Source organism: Dermacentor albipictus, chromosome 1, assembly GCF_038994185.2.
Source record: "Dermacentor albipictus isolate Rhodes 1998 colony chromosome 1, USDA_Dalb.pri_finalv2, whole genome shotgun sequence".
In the NCBI taxonomy this organism is placed as follows: domain Eukaryota; kingdom Metazoa; phylum Arthropoda; class Arachnida; order Ixodida; family Ixodidae; genus Dermacentor; species Dermacentor albipictus.
The window spans coordinates 499,663,408-499,677,418 of NC_091821.1; the positions used below are offsets into that span (position 1 = coordinate 499,663,408).

The 14,011-nt window shown below is 49.5% G+C and overlaps 1 protein-coding gene across 1 annotated transcript in view; it reads right to left on the bottom strand.

The window, feature by feature from the left end:
* The window catches only part of LOC135920356 (cytochrome P450 3A24-like), a 99,162-nt gene extending 85,731 nt beyond the window's left edge, over positions 1–13,431 (bottom strand). The window contains exon 1 of the mRNA XM_065454603.1: positions 13,192–13,431. Within this exon, the coding sequence (XP_065310675.1) occupies positions 13,192–13,265 (74 nt within the window). The 5' untranslated portion in view covers positions 13,266–13,431. The remainder of the gene's footprint in view (positions 1–13,191) is intronic.
* Between the last annotated feature and the right edge of the window lie 580 nt (positions 13,432–14,011).

Below are 14,011 nucleotides of genomic sequence, written 5' to 3' on the forward strand. Positions count from 1 at the left end.
TTTGCTTTTGCAGAAGAACAAACTAATATTGAGTGTGCATGTATAAGCAGCTGGCGCAATTTGTAGCGATGAAGAGGTTGACGACGATGGCGAGCAAGTGGGTACCGTGGCTTATGTGGAAGCGGCGTCCTTCTCCCGACCTGGATAGCGTGCAGCTTCTCCTTTTAAACGAATTGCGTAAGCGGAAGAAAAAAATGTTTATGAAGCTCATAAGCCTCAAACGCAGGTGGGTACGCCCTATTAAAGTATAAACCCCATGCAAGCAATCTTGCGCGCGACAGCGACAAGCGAACGCGACAGCCATCTCCATCGCGTCGCTTGTCGCCTACAAGTCGCACTTCATGCGAGCGATGACTTCGAGCGACGTCTTCCCAGTGTTGCCGATATGAGGGCAGCAATATAGGCGCCGAAACTAGCATGACGCGTGCTTTATTAACTTAAGTTGATGTGTTTTACTGTAAAAAACAGCATAAAATATTTCTGAAAGTCTTGCAGTAGGTTCTTATCCTTGCACGTATAAAACTTCAATCGTTTGCTCGTTCCGTGCGACAATCGGAAGTACTTGAGTTCTGTACATCCAGTTCCGGCTTCGCGCTATAGGCTAGTCGCTCATAGCACTTCTGTACGACGAGCGACCAATTCTAGATTTGCAGAACTAAGCGATCGCGCGACAAGACCAAGCCATCTGTTCACGCGACGGCCCGATCCGTCGCTCGAAGCCGTCGCTCGTCGCTGTCGCGCACAAAATCGGGCTGATGATGTTTAGCCTTAAAATATAGATAAAACTGGCGCGCGACATTGCTCCACAGAGCTACCAACGCGTGGTAAAACAGGAAAGCACCTATTTTGACAGCGCTTTGTTTCGTCACACATCGCCCCTCCGACATCGCACCGATCGCTGTGACTCAGCGACGGCGCGACGAACTTGTTGGAACCGAGTCGCGGAGAGCCCACGACGTCGTGGCGGTCGCTGAGCGACGGAATTCGCTGTGTCACTGTCTAAAAATCGCGCCATGTGAAACAACCTATAGGGCGACTTGACGCTCCATGTGAGCGCGATCGATGACTTCACGGGCGTGAGTGAGTGAGTGAGTGAGTGAGTGAGTGAGTGAGTGAGTGAGTGAGTGAGTGAGTGAGTGAGTGAGTGAGTGAGTGAGTGAGTGAGTGAGTGAGTGAGTGAGTGAGTGAGTGAGTGAGTGAGTGAGTGAGTGAATAAACTTTATTGTAGGTCCGGCGAGGACGCGAACTCGTCGCGCACCCGGCTAGTCCCACGTTGGGACCGGCAGGTCTAGCCCACCGGCCCGGTCGCGGGCACGCCGGACAGCCAGGATTTGCTTTTCTAGAGCGGGGCTACGCAGAAGCGAGTCCCACTCCTCCTTGATGAACTTGGGGTATGTCGACCCGCACTCCCAGAGCATGTGGGGTAGAGTGGAGGTCTGGCCGCAGGACGGGCAGGCGTCGTCGCGATACACGTCGGGGTAAGCCTCGTGGAGAGCGGACAGACACGGATATGTGCTGGTCTGTAGGAGCCTAAGCGAAACGGCTTGCGCCCTATTCAACTTGGGGTGAGGGGGTGGAAAGACCCTTCTGGACATGTAGAAATATTTAATAATCTCGTTGTGAGTAGCAGGAGCGTCCCTGTGACCGTAGATAGGAGGGGAGTCAGTGCTCCTTATAGAGGAAGCGCGGTCGGTGAAGTCACGCGCAGCCTCGTGGGCAGACTCATTGATGTTCGGGGGAGCACCCTCGACCGATCCTACGTGTGGGCGTACTCGGCTGCAACACATGGCACAGAAGGTAGGAATGGTGTCAAACGGCAATGTGGCGTCGCTGTCATACAAAAGATAAAAGGGTGATTATCCTGCGGTGTCATGTCGGGACGAGTTTTTGCGTGAATGTCACGTAGCCCAGCGTGGCGTCCCAGTCCCAGTGATCGTTGAAGACGTACATACATCGACAGCATCTCTGTGAGTGTTCGGTTGACACGTTCCGTAATTACCGTTCGTTTGTGGGTGGTATAGGCGGTATGAACAGCTTGTGCTCAGTGGCACAAGAGCGGAGGAGGTGGTCGACAACTCGAGACAAAAACGAGCAACCACGGTGTGTGAGTACCTGTCGAGGTGCACCGTAGTGGAGAATGACGTCGTAGAGAAAAAAATCGGCGACGTCCGTTACGCAACTAGTCGGCAACGCCTTTGTGATGGCGTAACGTGTCGCGTTATCAGTATAGCGACGGCGATCCACTTATTGCCTCTAGTCGTCGTCGGAAAAGGGCCAAGCAGGTCAAGGCTTACGCGAAAGAAAGGTTTGAATGAAACCTCAATTGTGACACGTGTACTTGTCTTTATCGGGCGACACGTTTCACCGCCTAACAAATGTTATCGCACAGCGCAGGACGCGCTTGCATGTGTCCGAAGTATCTGGAACGTTATCGATGGTTCCATCAGCTGTCTGTTGTCGCCGAACCTTGTGTAATCTGACTGCATGCGCGACGCGAATAGCGTAGAACTTTGTGGAAGGCATGCGGGTCCCAGCGATTACTGTGGAACATTCGACGACTGATCTATAAAAGCCGACGCGCTTGACCCGCTGATCAGATTTCGACGACCGTCGATCGTGTTCGCCGCTGCCGTTGTTCTGAGAGTGTAGCCTTTTTTTTTGTGGGCCCAAGTTCGCCCAATAAAACGCTCGTTTAGTTAATCACTGTTTTGTTGTCTTCTTAACCGTAACTACCACGTGACAATTGGATGGAGTCATCCGACAGGTGGCAGGGGAGGTTTCTTCCGGCGCTGACACAATTCGCAAGTTGCGATATAACGACGCACAGAGCGGTAGAGGCCCGGCCAGAACAACCGGCGTCGTACGCGGTCGTATCTACGCAAAATTCCAAGGTGTCCTGCCGTCGGGGCACCGTGATGTTATTCGAGAGCGACGGATCGCAGATGACGAGGAAGGACAAGGAGCAACTCAGGGCCGTCAGGGTTAATATTGGAGTGGTAGAGGATGCCATCGTACAGTACGAACATGCGGCACGTGCCGTCAGTGCGGCCAGATTGCAATCCAGTGATGATGGAGCGCAAGGATTCGTCGCGCTGTTGTCCAGCGCGCATGTCGGTCATGTCAGTAAAAGCATTAACGCAGGTGACCAGATCATGCGCCTCAGGATCGGGAAGGTCCACGGGGGGACGATAGAGGCAGTCAGCGTCCTGTGGACGCGTCCAGACTTGTAATTGACAAGAAATGAAAATTCCTGGAGCCGCAAAGCCCAGCGATCAAGCAGTCCTGTCGGGTTCCGGAGGGAAGACAGCCAGCAGAGTGCGTGGTGGTCTGTAACGACCGAAAACATGCGGCCGTACAAATTTGGGCGGAACTTGGCGACAGCCCAAACTAAAGCCAAGCGCTCCCGCTCGGTGATGGAGTAATTTTTCTCGGCAGCTGACAGCTGGCGGCTGACGTAAGCTATCACGCACTCGGTACCATTCTGATGTTGGGCGAGAACATCGCCGATGCCATGGCAGCTTGCGTCAGTGTGGATTTCGGTCGGTACAGATGGATCAAAGTTCGCAAGTATGGAGGGATGGTCAGAAACCCGATGAGCCTCATGAGAATGGCGTGTTCTTCTTTAGAAGATCTGTCAAAGGCCGAGCAACTTCGGCAAAATTTTTGACGAAATGGCGAAAGTAAGAACACAGGCCGGCCAAGCAGCGCACATCAAAAGCAGAACGTGGCACAGGAAAACTGCGTACGGATCTGGTTTTTCCAGATCCGTACGCAGTTTCTTTTTTTTTTCCGTATGGAAAAAAACTGCGTACTTTTTTCGGATCTGGTTGGACACCGGATGCGTCAACGAGGGGTCCCAACACTGTAATCTGACGCCGCCGGAATTGAAACTTCCTGGAGTTCAGTTGAATTAAGGCCTGTTTTTCGGAAGACCGCAAGAATTGCAGCGAGTCGGGTAAGGTGGCTGCTGAACGTGGGAGAAAAAACAATAACGTCGTCAAGGTAACAAAGACAGGTGGTTTATTTGTAGCCTCTCAGAAGAGAGTCCATCAAACGTTCAAATGTCTCAGGAGCATTGCATAGGTCAAAGGGCATGACTTTAAACTGATTTAAGCCATGCGGCGAGATGAAGGCCGTCTTCTCGCGGTTCATTTCATCAACTAAAATCTACCAGTATCCGGACCGACGATCGATGGACGAAAATTATTTAACTCCATGCAAGCAGTTCAGGACCTTATCAATGCGTGATAGTGGTTTGACGTCTTTTAGCGTGGTCTTTTTAAGCGGGGATAATCGACGCAAAAACACAAGGTAGCATCTTTTTTGTCACAAGGACGACAGGCGAAGCCCAAGGGCTAGCTGATGGTTCAATGATCCCTTTGCGGAGCATTTTGTCAACTTCTGGTAGGATGACTCGGCGTTCAGCATGCGATACACGATTAGGACGCCGACGAATAGGATTCGTGTCTCCAGTGTTTATACGGTGGTGAACAACCGATGTTTGCCCTAAAGGCCTGTCCTCGAAACCAAAGATGGCACTATACGATTCGAGCAGGAGACGTATGTCCGTGGCCTGTGCAGAGGCGAGGTCAGGTGCAATAATTTTCGCGAAGTCTTCTGTTAAGGAACCAGAGCTGTGAGGTGCAATTGTCGCTAATAAACCACACTCGGCATTCATACTCTCAAACTCAAACTCGGAACTACTAGAAACGCTGGCCAAGAACATGCCGGCTGGAAGCACTTGAGGGCACAGGCTGAAATTCATAAGCGGTAGAATGACGTCGTTATTAGTAACCGTGACGAGCGTATGCGGAACAGCAACGTTCTGGTTCAAAAGCACGTCGGCGATGGGGCGAAGCACATATTCAACGTCAGGAACCCGTGGCTGGGCTGTCAAAGTGACGTAATAACTGCCTCGGGTGACAGACGCACATCATGGAGCGAGCACAAGTGCGGCGGGGCGGTGCTCGAAGCATCGGCGGGATGAGGGAGTTCTAACTGAAGAACGCCGGTTGGCGCAGTCGGTGAGAGCAGAATGAGTGGATAAAAAGTCAAATCCAAGCAAAACGCCGTGAGCGCAGTTGTCGATCACAGCAAAGAAAACAGAAGTAGGGTGGCCGGCTATAATTAAACGCGCAGTGCACATTCCAAGAACAACCAGCACGCCACCGTCGGCCACACGAAGCACTCGGGCAACCGCTGGGGTGAAAACTTTTTTAAACGTCTACGTAGGCTAGCAGAAGACTCCAGTGTCAACGAGCGCTTGAAGATACGCGGTCTATTTCAACGTCAATTACGCTTCTCTGTGTGAGCACAGACAGAGGATTTGCTGCAGTAGTAGGCAATGCAGCACCACCTCCGAGGGCTGCATTTCTTAGTTTTCCGAAAGGGTGCGGCCAAAAGCCACAGGGGACGAAAGGCGACATGGCTTCGGCGAACAGGAAGATGGGTGACGTGTTTGCGGGGAACGAGACTGGCGTCCACGTGGCGATGGTGAGATACTGCACCACATGTTCCTAGCAGAGTTGCCGGCGCTGTTAGACTCGGTGGTGGGTGAAACATTGTCGGCATATCCATCAAAACGGCTCAGGTTGGTCGGCGTGCGAGGTGTTGAGGGCCACGAGTTGCGACGCTCTCCGGCAACATGACCTATGCGGCGACAGGTGAAACATGTTGGCTGGTGGTCCGCAGTTCTCCCCTCAGTCGGGTTACAATAACGCGGAGAGAAGAGTCGGGATGGAGCGAAAATAGTAGAAGGGCGTTCATTGGCTCTGAGGTTGGCGACAGCACAGACAGAATGCAGACCAATGTTTTCAAGTTTCTGGCGAACGATGACTTGTACGAGGGGAACTGAAAGAGGGGTAGCATCAGGGCTACGCGAATAGAAAACTGCGGGCGCCATCGCATCCAGTTCATGTCGAACGATTCGCATTACGTCCTCTGATGGCGAGACATGCTGATGTGCGGGTTCATCTTCACGCGTCGACGTTGCGGCTGTATTGGGCAGACTGGCGAATGCTTGCAAGACGCCTCGGCTTTTGGCCTGCTCGAATTATCGGCACTTTTTGATAATAGCATCAACGGGCGAGCAGCTTTTGCACGTGAGCAGATTAAAGGCGTCGTCAGCAATGCCCTTCAGCCCGTGCCCAACCTTCTCAGCTTCTGTCATACCACGATAGGCTTTACGACAAAGCGCCAGCACGTCCTGGATGTGCGAGATACAGGACTCCGTTGGGGATTGAGCATGGGAGGCCAGTTCTTGAGTGCGTTGCACTGGATTGCAGTGGCCCCAACTTTGCATTGGTCCCCGCTGGTTAGCTCCTCTTCGTAGTTTTCGTACCACACCTTTGCCGTGCCTCTTAGGTAGAACAACAGGTTAGCCAGCATAAGCGTAGGGTCCCATCTGCGTAGGGTCCCATTTCACGCACGCGTTCGTACATAGCCACCTCAACATCGGTGCCATCGGTCCCGCAGAAAGTTCCGGGATCCTTGGGTTGCACAACTACAACCAAAGGGGAGAGCTACGTAGCTGGCGATGGTGACCTCGGTAGCGGCAACGACCTGGATCACGCGTGGTCACCGTCATTCATGGTGGGGACGGTGATGCGACGTCTACCACGAAGCTCCGTTTCCAGCCATGGTAAAGCACCTTCCACCAATATGTTACGGGTACGTTGGGAGTATAGAAAGACTGTATTTACAATACATACACAAGTAGAGTCAGTGTAGGTAAAAATGGCTGACTAGCAACAACACGCATCAGCCAGCGTCTCGCGATCTTCTTCCTTCCTCTTCTTTTATCCTTCCGTAACACAACTGACTATGCCAAAAAAACATCGCTAAATCTTGGAAACATGTTGGAACAAACACAACTTGGTGCGATTGTTTCTTATTCACTTCTCACGTTTCACTGGGTCTGATAATTTATGCGGGTGACCGGTGCCTGCTGTGTTCCCAATCTAGGGTCCTACCTCGAACACTGCATATTGCGAGCCCATCGCAAGTCGTAAGAAGCCGACGACCTTATCACACGTATTGGCGAACTATAAAAAATGTCGCAGTTTCGCCAGAAAGACGAAGCATACGAAGCATCGATTGCGATAGCAAATTAGCAAACAGCCATACGAAGTAAGGATAGCACTTTTTGTCGGCCGTATGAACTTGTAAACATTCGCTTGCTAACTAAATTAACAAGCATGACGTCAGTGGGCACATCAAACGTGAACACAACACAGTCGATGACCGCGGACACTCGCTGTCGAAGCAGCGTGAGCAAGCGCGGCTGCAGCAGCGAGCGAAGTGACCTTCGTGCTGTCTGTCGCTCCAAATCGAGCTGAGCGCCGAGAACACACAGCTGTGACAGCCCACACAAAAGTACGAGCTGTCGACGTACCTAGATTCGGCCCCTAACGCAAATCGTTCTCAAGATACGGCCGCGCGACCACGCGCAGCCGCTACATACGCAGTTGCAGCCGGAGTAGAACGCCACCCTCCCTCCCATCCTTCCGGTGCCTCGCGCGCGACGGAAGACGGCGCGCTTCCTCCCCGCTCTCCCACCTTTCGCGTGGGCGAGATTCAACCGCAATCGTCGGCTTCCCTCGCACGTTCTCACTCGCACATACAACGTAGGGCACGCGGCGGCGATGTTACCGCCCTTGGACTTCATACGGAACATTACGGCGACGGTGACGGCTGAAATGCGTCCGCAGTGTCCATGTTATTGCTATCGCAATAAAAGAAGGTGCATCCTGACTCCCGAACAGAACTCTCATTTGCTTTTCTCCCAACACACACTGACCAAGTAACCTTACAGTTTTTAGCCACGTTTATCAGTGCGTAATATGCGTACTTGGCTTCTGAAAGCACGACAGACGTTATATATTGAGATGGTATATGCGTGATACACTGCAGCACGAGTCGCACTGCGGGGTTGCCTATGAAGGTAGAAAAGAGTCAAGTGTCCTATCTGTAGCAGTGGAGGAACGCCGTGAACAAGTGAGTGCACCTTTCGGGGCGGCCCACTGCGCACGAACACTTCCTTTTTTTAACCTCCGGCCCGCTTGAAAGGCTCTTTGTCTTTAAGAAAATCTCAAGCAGCTCGCTGGGCAGCCCGAGCGTTTGCACGCACAGCGCAACTATTTCCGCGATTTCGTCGCTGAAATCCTTGAGGCCTATCTATATCAGGGGATTGGCAGTAAGGACCCTTTCGGCTTCCACGAAACAGATCGATCGGACGCCACAAAACAAAAAAAACGTTACCGCAGCAACAAGTGAAAGGGCAGTCGTGAACTTCTATGTCGTAGTCATCAGTCTTTATTAACGCTGTTAAAGGGAAGCTGAAAGGTTTTCCAGAAAAAATGAGTGAACATCTGTACATAATGGTTTTCAACCCTCCGAATTCGAATATCGTATCGAAATTGAGCGAAAGAAAGCGCAAATATATATTATTTCGACGAAAAGTGCAGCAGCGGACACGCCCAGCTCGCGCGTCTCATTTCCGCCTGTGATTGGTCGGTGCGCCTAGTGACGTCAACTCTAGTAACCGACCGCTGCCGCTACACATGAAGCGCGGTGCCAGGTAGTTTGGTGCTGTTTTTCTGAGACGGTAATGGAAAATTTAGAGAGACTGCGTTTTTCTGAGGAGTTCGGCGTTACTACCTACATGTACGAGCCGATTGCGAAGAGACGGCCTCTCGAAGAAGCAAACGATGCTGGTGCGAGCAGTGCTTTCGACGCGAACGAAAGCAAAGTCTTGGGATCTCCTCGTGTTGGAAATGCTCTTTGGTGAGTATGTTTTTTGCAAAGCGATCTAGTGATCTTGCCGATCTTTCGCCGATCTAGTGAGCTCGTTTCTGGTCAAACAACCGTAGTGTTGTGTTCCTGCATGCCTCCTCGTGGAACGTAAGCGGGGATGCGATCGTCGGCATTTATGCGCTGTCCAAAGCTGTCGGCAATCTACAAAGACGGTTTAAACGCGTGAAAAGCTTCCCGGTTCATGCAGTACGTGTAGTGACCTTCATCGGTTGACTACCACTCACGTTGACTACCACTCACGTTGATTACCACTCACGTTGACTACCACGCACGTTGACTACCACTCTACGTACACGCAGACGCACCAACAAAGGAATGCAGGGTCGATCGAAGCAGATTACGATGGCACGCACGCAGAAACAAGCGCGGTCAAGCACGGTCGGGGACGCTGCGAAGGAACGAAACACTAGAGTTGAGGTCACAACACCGCGGTTTCCGGTCTCCGCTCCGCTCGCTCACTCAACGGGGGGCGGAGCTACAGCGCAATTTCAACCGACGATTACGCCGCTCCTAATTGAAAAAAACCCCCCAAATTTTACCTACATGGTTTATAAGGTTCCCGCATCCGTATATGAGCGTCTTATTGAATTCGACAGACTCTTCAGCTTCCCTTTAAGGGCCCCATGTCGCCGAAAATCCGGTGCCGGTGTCGGTACCGGCGTCTGCGGAGTTGTCCGTGAGCAAAAATTTCCACATATATTTATGTATATGTATATGGCACGCCTTGCTATATGACATGCGGTATGTGCGGGTTATATTGCCACAACTTTCTATCACTGCAATTTCTCATACCTTGTCTTACATTCTTGACAAAGTTATACCTTGGAGTTTTAACAATGACAGCCCACAAACAAAAGACATGACTTCTTCCAGACTTCGAAAGAGGCTTCCACGAGCGATCAATTGAGGATAACTCGCGTACTTTTAAAACCAAAATTATAGATCTAACAACCAAATTTACTCCCACCATTACATTTCGTGCCAATAATAATAAACCATGGTTCACAAAGTCCTTCAACACACTCGAGAACAAAAAGAAACGGCTTTTCAGTGCAGCGAAACGAAACGCAAGCGCATGCACATGGCACTACTACGAGGCTGAGTCTAGATATTAGCTGTCGATTTGTAATCCCAAGCACGCATTTTTTTTTTTTACCTGACCTGCCGAAGATGTTAACCAATAACCCCAGAGAGTTCTGGCAAGTGCTAAACCCTGATTCCGCCCTGATCATCACATTTACCTGCTCGATTGGAGAAGAAGCAAGCGACATTGAATGTGCAAATATATTTAACACTGCATTCTCATTCGTCGTCGCAAACAAAACTGATATACCAGCATTTGTGCCAACTGGCCAACCGAGATCGTTTTTGCAAACAGTCACATTTTCTGCGCATGGCATTACCTTTATCATAGAAATGTCAAGGTGTCGTCTTCTGTAGGTAAAGACTCCAGCAAACTGTTAAAAATGCTCGCCATGATTCATCAGTGTATCTATTATTGCTGTTCACACAATCTCTTTCCACGGGTAACATACCCAGCGATTTGAAGGTTTGGAAGGTCGTTCCGGTCTTCAAATCAGGTAAGAAAAAATCACTCCTTAATTACTGCCCCATGTATTTAACAAGTGTGCCATGCAAGATCATGAAAAATGTTATATATTCTCACGTAATGAATTTTCTTGACTAATTTCTTTTATCCTTCTCAACTTGGATTTCGTAAGAACCTATCCTGTGAAACACAATTAGCGATTTTCGTCCATGACTTCCATGTGAGCCTTGATTTTAACCTTCTAACTGAAGTAATCTTTCAGGATTTCGCGAAAGCCTTCGACAAGGTTCCTCACAAGCGCTTGCTACTAAAGCTTTCTTGGTTAAACTTACATCCTAACATGTTGCAGTAGCTAAAGGAATTCCTGGCTAACCGTACCAAATTTGTTCACGTTAATAATCAAGCCTCTAGTTCTCTTCCAGTAACATCAGGCGTCCCTCAAGGGTTAGTCCTTGGCCCCCTTCTGTTCTTAATATATATTTACGACCTACCAAGGCATGTCTCCTATGACATCCGTATCTTTGCCAATGACTGCGACATCTATCGCACAGTCACTAACGCCTCTGATAAACTAACTCTCCAAAGTGACTAAAATTTCGTCCGAGACTGATGTAACCAACGGCTCGTGGAACTAAACCCCGATAAAGGCAAACTCGTGTCATTTAATGGAAAACATAATCGTCTCCCGTTCCCTCGGGATAGAATTAATACAATCTTATAAATATTTCGGCGTAACGTTGTCCAATGGTCTAGCCAAGAAAGCGCAAGTCACTAATGTCATACCATCTGCTAACAGAAGCCTTGGATTCTTAAAACGCCATCTACGTGACACGCCACCAAACCTAAAATTGCTTGCCTATAAATCACTCGTACGCTCTAAACTGGAATATCCATCTGCCATCTCGAGCCCTAACCAAAAATATTTAACTGCCTAGAATCAGTACAATAACATGCCACCAAATTCATTCGTTCGTCTTATTCATATAATGCCAGTGTACCAACGTTAAAAGCAGAATCCGGCCTAACAATCCTGCCTTGTAACCGCGTCGTATCGCTAGCATGTACTTATTTCATAGGCTTTTTTTTACAGCTCACGTCATCATCCACCGTGCATCATTCTTCCGGCACGCATCTCGCTTCGCATCGGTCGTCCCCTCCCAGACGCCCGACTACGTGCGCACACTACCACTTCTGGCTCGTCATTCTTTACACGCTCAGCCTCGGACTCGAAGGGCCTTCCACAGGACATCGCCACAATCACCGGTCCATCCATATTTCTGTAGTGTATAACTGCCGTATTTAACAGCGAGCAAACGTGTACTTACACGTCGTTTCCTCGTGCATTGCATTTCTTTATATTTTTTACCCACCGCTTATGTATAATACCCTTAATCCTCGAGGCTTTTAAGGTAATAAAGTGAAAGTGAGAACACCAACAGCGCATGCCTTTTATGTTAAACAAGACCTCAATAATAAAAGTGCGAAACAAATAACAGAAAGCCGAAAATGCATTTTTTTGTCGCGGCTGTGCACAACCTCCGGGATCGGTCCACGCGATATTCTACCAGAAAGCTCGCCTCCCTGCACAGCGTTCGCCGCCAGCGTTTCCCGGTAAACGTTGCGGCTACGCAAGCTGCAGTGGCCGGGAAGCGTGAGAAGCCCTCCGGTATCCTTGAATGCTATCGCGTTCCACCCTTAAAGGCCAAGCTTAAGCGTCCTCCAAGTTTTTTAAAGTACCAACAACTATATTATACGCACTGTTCCTACTAAGTTCTAAAGGCAGTGGCATAAAGAAAATAAGTGAATTGCGAGAAATGGAGAGTCAATGGGCGTGTAATCGAACTTGTTGACAGACGCAACTGGAAGAAATGTAACCGCGAATAACTCATAATCGCATGCATATCTACATTTCTTTAGCGCCAAAGAAGTGGGTATGCTCAGCGATTTTTTTTTTTTTTGAGAGAAAGAAAGAAAGCATGGCAATTTTCTAACATAGCGTTTCTGTTCCCTTCCGTTAGAGTGTTTTTCTGTGATTTCACCAAACTAGCCAGTTCATTGCACTTCTGTAATTCTATATAAAAAAAAATGCTAGATAGCCTATCCCATTAAGGGAGTAACTTTTACTCCTTACGTGAATGCCGCTTTCATGGAATACGAGAGTCAAATGTTGGGATGTGGTTGTAACAAGTTATGCAGATAAGCCCGCTACTAGGAACATATGAGTAGCGACCACCTGACAAGATATCTGGCGCCAACACACCCGGCACTGCGCTACACATCCAAGTATCCACTACAACCATTTCCATAACCATGCTCTGAGCGGAATTAACTCGCTCCGATTTTAGCTGTATCGTACGCGGAAAGTAATACCCACCGGCTTGCGCATACGAGATCTATCTGCCTGCGCATGCGTGGCCCGTGAAACTGCAGGAAAATGTTAAATAAGGACAATAAACAGTCGGACCAATCTCATTTCGCTTACAGTAGTGATGACGAATTTTTCACTTGACTCTGTGGGGACAAATTTCTGTGAAGATCACGAAAAATTTTGCCTTTACCAATAAACAAAAACAAGTCATTTTTAATGAAATAATTCATGTTTCTACTATTGAACAAGATTGTCTGTCGTGAAAATATAATTTTTTCGTTTTCCCTTTGTTCTTTCGCATATAGATTTTACAGTGTGGCTTAAAAAGTACGCCAGGACACTTTAAATGTTTCTGACTGATTAAGATATCCGGCAGCCATCGCATAAGTACAGTTGCATATTTTGATACAAAGCAGCTAAAGCCAAAAGCACCTCCGAGTTAAGAAAGTTGCCTACTTACAGGTACAGCGCAACTCCAAGAGCGATTATTAGAAACAGCCAGTCGTAGAAGAGGAGAAAGCTCTGGAAGTGCATATCGACGGGTTTGCTGCGAACGTCGGCTTATGTTCTGCGGTCGGATCTACCACGCAATGACCCTGCCGCCTCCCCGGTTGAAGTGATCTGTACCTTCTTTGCGTGAGCGTTTGCCAGCTCGATAAATAATGACCTGCACCCGCAGCTCTCTTTGCAGCCGCGCACCCTTTCCCTACTGGCAAGGGCGCTCGGGTTGGCGCGCAGCAAAACGCGCCGCGTATCTCTCCGGTGGTGTTGCTCAATCGTGCGCCATTCATTCCTTTCTGCTTCGCCGACCTTGCCGTGGGACTTTCGTTTCGCAACAGTTCGTCTCCGCGGGTTCTGCTATCTTCTTATCGCCTGTGGCGCCGCCCTTCACGCCATCGTGGTTCATTCGGCGCGACAGGCGATAACAACATCCAGGAAGACGAATTGAGTGAATTAGCCCCGAGAAACAGGAATGGCGCCCTCTCGCGAGTGACGTCACGGCCAGGACGCCGCTCGCTCCGGCTCGCTCGGCTGCCGCGCGCGCTGGTTCCCTTCGTGTATGCTAGGGGTATAGGTGGCTCGAGCCGTACGTATTGAAGAATAAGTCGGCTTCTTTCAGCTGCAATACCTTAACCACAGTTTCTTCTTCAAAAGCGTGTGAGTCGAGAAACTTTGCGACTTGGATATCGCAAGCTAAGTAGCGTTAAAGGGGTCTACAAGTTTTTGCAATGCATATATGCGCCGTGTCTATCGGTAAATTTTGACTAAAAAAAGAATAT